The 1,937-nt window shown below is 45.2% G+C and overlaps 1 protein-coding gene across 1 annotated transcript; it reads right to left on the bottom strand.

Moving 5' to 3' along the window:
- Positions 1–1,651: 1,651 nt before the first annotated feature.
- On the bottom strand, positions 1,652–1,893 carry PPTG_24264 (hypothetical protein; the record flags this gene model as incomplete). Its single annotated transcript, XM_008916004.1, has 2 exons — positions 1,652–1,724; positions 1,790–1,893. 2 exons carry the CDS (start codon positions 1,891–1,893, stop codon positions 1,652–1,654), a joined length of 177 nt encoding a protein of 58 aa, XP_008914252.1.
- Between the last annotated feature and the right edge of the window lie 44 nt (positions 1,894–1,937).

Raw genomic sequence — 1,937 nt, 5'->3', positions numbered from 1 at the left:
TAAATCGTGTGTGGCCGAAATGCCAGCGTTCAACCTGACCACGCCAGATTACTATCTGTATAGTTACTTTGGCACAGATGACGCCTACGATGGCGTGTAAAATTCAACCTTGGTGTCGAACACCTAGGTGGCAGGTTTCCATCATGGTCACTAGACATACATATGGAAGGCAGTCTCCATGGAAGAGTCTCCTAGAAGTACTTGAAACAATAACCAGTTGCTTTAATCACTCTCAGTTGGGCTTTTGCAATGTCGTTGATGATACATTTGCATCGATAAATTCAGCTCCCATGTGTAAGACTTTTTTTTTCTTCACAACGCTTAGTAACCCTGCACTGTTTAGAAGCCCTCCTCTCAAAGTGATTGTTTTTTTATGGACAATATTGAATAGCGACCTGAGCAGTTGACCTGGGCAATAGTAAATAGTGTCCTGGGCAGTTTTGAATAGTGTGACCCGGGCACTATTCGGTGAAATCCGTAATAATAATAAAACTGAGTACGGAATGCCTAATACCTAGTACGAGTACTGACTTCCCTTTGTCAAAGGTGACATACATGTTAGGGTTTTATTAGTTTATGAACCATGATACAGTGTACACGGACACCACTCGCCTTGGCTTGAACTACAAGCCGACAGGGATTGAAAAAAGAAAGTATTGTTATTGCAGCATTACAACATTTGCCAAACTATACAATATTGTTTGATTGATCATCATCGCCAATATCTGCTATATATCATTGTAGAGAAGGTTTCAAAGTAAGGTTTTGCTGCATATTATGTGCTCTTATACTCGAAGCAAAAACACAACAATAAATGGAGAGGTTTAGACTCGAGCAATTAATGCGCGAACTGCAGATATGCTGGCAGTAATGGCGGTTAAAGGGTCTAGGAATGTAAGACGGTAAAGAATAAAACTTACTAGTACAAGTTCGAGTGGGTGGGTATGCCTCAGCTCGCTTGGTTACATTGAATTGTAAGCAGAAAACGTAAGACAGTCTCACTACGATGTGCAAAGGCTAATTTATTGGCAGAAAACATACGAAAAATATGCTGTTTGAGACTCGACCCGCCAGCTACTCGTCAAACTGATTGCAACACCCGCGTTCTACTCTACCGTCGTGCTGTCCAGCTTCGTGCGCTTGCGCTTTCGATAGGGTACTGACCGTGCATTTGGATTTTCCGCTTTTTTCGCTTCACGCAAAAGACGCAGGAATGTACTAGCCTTTAGTTGTGAGCCTCTTAGTGCACGAATAGTAGATCTCCTGCGCTTTCATACCGGAAGTATCTGTCTTGGACGCCGCCAAGGGACCAACCACAGCGAAGACAAATACTCACTATGGATGGCCCCCACCTGATGCAAACTAACCAAGAAGGTAGCGGATTAAAAGACCCACGGCACCTGTACGCTAACTCCGGGTCTCCAGTGACTTGCTGGCTAACTGCACTGGCAATCTATTTGGCCTGTCACCCACGCCTTCAACCTGGATCCTTTTCCCCCGCTCTAATCAAAAGCGACGGTTTAGTAAGGCGCTATCTCAGTGCATCAAAGGTGATTCAGAGGGTTCAGAGACAAAATTCTACGGTACACATTCAATTCGCAAGGGCGTGGCTTCATTTTTGGTCTTGTGAAGCACAATACTAACACTGTCGTCAGCACACACCAAGTGCGATGTTTGAATGGTTTCGACGGACTTTGATCGGCACATTAGGTTCCATTGCGCTGCTAGAAATAAGTGGGCAAAACCACCATCATCTCATCCTAGTGTCGCCTTGCATAGCATCACGTACTAGTATCTCGAATACATAAAAGGTCGTTTGCCAGACTCGCGAGCACCACCGGACTGATCACGCTCAGCCTCCAAGCGCTTCAGGCCACAGAAAAGTGTCGTCATTCCCTCGCCGTATCCGGGTGGTAGGGTCAGATTGTGGGGGGGGG

This window comes from Phytophthora parasitica (genome assembly GCF_000247585.1).
Source record: "Phytophthora parasitica INRA-310 unplaced genomic scaffold supercont2.78, whole genome shotgun sequence".
In the NCBI taxonomy this organism is placed as follows: domain Eukaryota; phylum Oomycota; class Peronosporomycetes; order Peronosporales; family Peronosporaceae; genus Phytophthora; species Phytophthora nicotianae.
The sequence above is the reverse complement of the archived record's forward strand: the minus strand, read 5'-3'. Positions and strand labels throughout refer to the sequence as shown.